General features: G+C 43.5%; 1 protein-coding gene across 1 annotated transcript; it reads right to left on the bottom strand.

Moving 5' to 3' along the window:
* Nucleotides 1-1,074: 1,074 nt before the first annotated feature.
* Nucleotides 1,075-2,612, bottom strand: LOC147637792 (uncharacterized). The gene is made up of 3 exons (XM_086798943.1): nt 1,919-2,612; nt 1,540-1,680; nt 1,075-1,422 (listed from the first exon to the last, which is right to left on the bottom strand). Exons 1-3 carry the CDS (start codon nt 2,560-2,562, stop codon nt 1,215-1,217), a joined length of 993 nt encoding a protein of 330 aa, XP_086655069.1. The 5' UTR covers nt 2,563-2,612; the 3' UTR covers nt 1,075-1,214.
* Nucleotides 2,613-2,826: the final 214 nt, after the last annotated feature.

Below are 2,826 nucleotides of genomic sequence, written 5' to 3' on the forward strand. Positions count from 1 at the left end.
GCAAGCAAACACACACACACAAGAGAGAGTGTAAGATATAAGAGAGAAATGGATGGATTAATTTTCTTCTATCTTCTTCTCTTCTCAACAACCATATAACTAAAGGATAAGAGTACATACATAAATGAAAATTATTCTCCTACAATAACATAGAGAATGGTCAATTCATGGTGTGAACCCGACTATATGAGTTGGCACTATAACTATGCCATAACTCTAGTACTCAAAAGTGCCTGTTGTCCACTAGCAGAATATCAACTATAATTGCACCAATTGTGCCAGTGGTATAAGTGCAGAAGCTATCACCCATGCAGATCATCAATGTCCGCCGCCATGGCGCTAGTTGAGTTCGATATCTCAACACTCTCCCTCGTGCTCAAGTCCACACATTGCACTCCAAGTAAGCTCCTATTCCTAGGAAGCTTCTATGTGCCCAATCTCATTGTGAGGAGCTTTAGACCTTTCTTTCTCGGAGCTATGCGTTTTAGGGTTGTTTAAGGCTAAAAATGATTGAAATGTGGTCAGAATGCATCAGACATTGTGAGGTGAAATGCATGAGGCATTGAAGGTGATAACTTTGGTTCTTGGAGTTCGTATGTGGATTCTAGGAGAGGGAGAACAGAGATCAATCAGCAGACTATACATCATTAACACAGTATTTAATCAATTGATAAACAACATCAGAAACGCTCAGCTTGTAAAGGAGATCACCACCTGTACATGATGCCAGAGGGCGGGTACATGGTTGCATGCAGCGGTCAGAGGGAGCATGCAATTAATAAGGAGAAACACTGACTATATTACAGCACGCTAGTTAGGAAGACTGATCGGATTTGCGCAGACAATCGAATCAGAATCAAGGGGCGAGTCCGGGAGATAGAGGCGTTACGGGAGAAGGCTAGGCGCAGCAAGATCGGTGAGAAAGCGTGAGAGAGTACACCACAGGCCAACAGGAAAGAAGGCATGATACCATGTGGATTTTAGGAAGAGATCAATTACAACAGACCCTACATCATTAACACAGTATTTATTTAATCAATTGATAAACCAGATAAAAAATGCTCAGTTTGTGGAGGAGATCGCCATTGTCGTTGTACACAGAGGCAGGTTGGAGCAGGAGACGCGTTATTATCAATTGACTTGCTTTACATATTTATAAGCCTAGGCTTGTTACTTTCGTGCCCGGCGCCCGCTACCTCATAACATCATGCATGCTACTTACAAGACGGAGTTGTGGACTCAATATATTGCTGGGGATAGCGAGGATGAGCAAAGCAAGCGAAATGCACACCGCGGACTCCTGCAACACTATGGTGATTGTGTTGGCCCTCGTAGGTGAGAACGAGCATGCTAGGGTTACGAAGACATCGCTCTACACGCTTCTTGACTGAGCATGCGTTGTTTGTGCACCGGTAGTAGTTTCTGCAGGAACCCACATCAAATATGCGATCAAAACTAAGAGATGATACCGTTCGATGAGGATAGGACTTCCTTTGTCAGCGAAACCTCACGATATGCAGGAAAGACATAGCTCCAAACCTTGGAAATGGGCTGTTCTTGACTCCTTTACGTCCATATTTGCGCCATTTGTAACCATCCGGTACGTGCTCGAACTGACTCTCGAGAACTATTGCAATTCTCGGCTGGCGGTCACGCCTTAGCGCATTTTTTGTTGGTTTTCTACACAATGACAATCGGCAAACAAGGTCAAAAATGACAAGAGAGATCTTGAATTAAACCATTGCGGCCAAAAATGAAAGAATCTCTCGAGTTAAACCTGCAGTGGTCTTTGCTATAGTCGTCTATACATTAGAGAAAATAAAATTACTCTCTTGACTGATTAATCCAAGGAGTAAATAAATAATAAATTGGGCTTTACACGCTCGAAACAAAAAGAAAAAGAGATCAGGGGGCCCACTGTTTCCTGGTTGAAGCTAAGATCACGGCTGCTGATGTCTCCTTCTCATCCGCATCCTCTTCTTGGCGTGAGGCTTTGTCTTTCATCATCGGCCAACCAGATTTGCAGACTGTTTCACTGAATTCTTGATCGCCATCACTAACACTAGCTGCTGCGGGTGGATGCTGCCAACAAGGAATGCTTGCAACGCCGCCTTCAATTTCTTCATGTCCATGAGCGCCAGAATTAGGGGCTATTGTATTATCACGAATTGTGGTCGTAATGGCACCTTGTTCTTGTTGTGCTCGAGTACCATTGATGATATAATCAATGGTTGAATCAAGCTCTAGTGCAGGTGAGGCTGAATATTGCCAGCATGGGCAGTTTTCATCGCAGCTAGTTTCTCCGTCCTCCTGCAAGAAGGTCGCAGGTACCATATCAACAAACCCAACATCGCAAGAATGTGCAGGTGCCATAGCAAATGCTTTATCATCAGCACTTATGCTCTGTTCTAGTTCTTCTTCTTTTGCAGTACTGGTGATATAATCAAAGTTGATCCCCTCATCACACTCCAGCATTGTGTCCATGAAACTGCAGTTTTTCCATTCATATGCGCTGCAGAGGTCAGTGTGTGTAGATTCCCAGGGTACTAGAACCGAAGCCATTATACTTAAACTACTGATCGGCTAACCTCTACAAAAGCTGCTTGTGGTATTAAGACAGAAATCATGTGAATAAAGCTTGGGAGGCAATGAGAAACTCTTATATACAGTCTCCTGGGTGGAATCGTGGCTGGAGAGATCGGGATACACGTAGTAGTACCACTAGTGCAGCTAGAAAAAGACGACATGATTAACTGTATGCAGAGCGGCTAGAATTCGTTACTTTATAAAAGAAGGTACTCAGCATGAATTTTTGTCAACAAGACT

Source organism: Cibotium barometz, chromosome 6, assembly GCF_041138505.1.
Source record: "Cibotium barometz isolate CiBa-2024 chromosome 6, ASM4113850v1, whole genome shotgun sequence".
NCBI lineage: Eukaryota > Viridiplantae > Streptophyta > Polypodiopsida > Cyatheales > Cibotiaceae > Cibotium > Cibotium barometz.

Coding starts and splice junctions, on each gene's coding strand:
- LOC147637792 (XM_086798943.1), bottom strand. CDS start 2,562: ATGGCTTCGGTTCTAGTACCCTGGGAATCTACACACACTGACCTCTGC. Junction 1,681..1,918: donor TTAGCTTCAACCAGGAAACA/GTGGGCCCCCTG, acceptor GTCATTGTGTAG/AAAACCAACAAAAAATGCGC. Junction 1,423..1,539: donor AAGAACAGCCCATTTCCAAG/GTTTGGAGCTAT, acceptor GGGTTCCTGCAG/AAACTACTACCGGTGCACAA.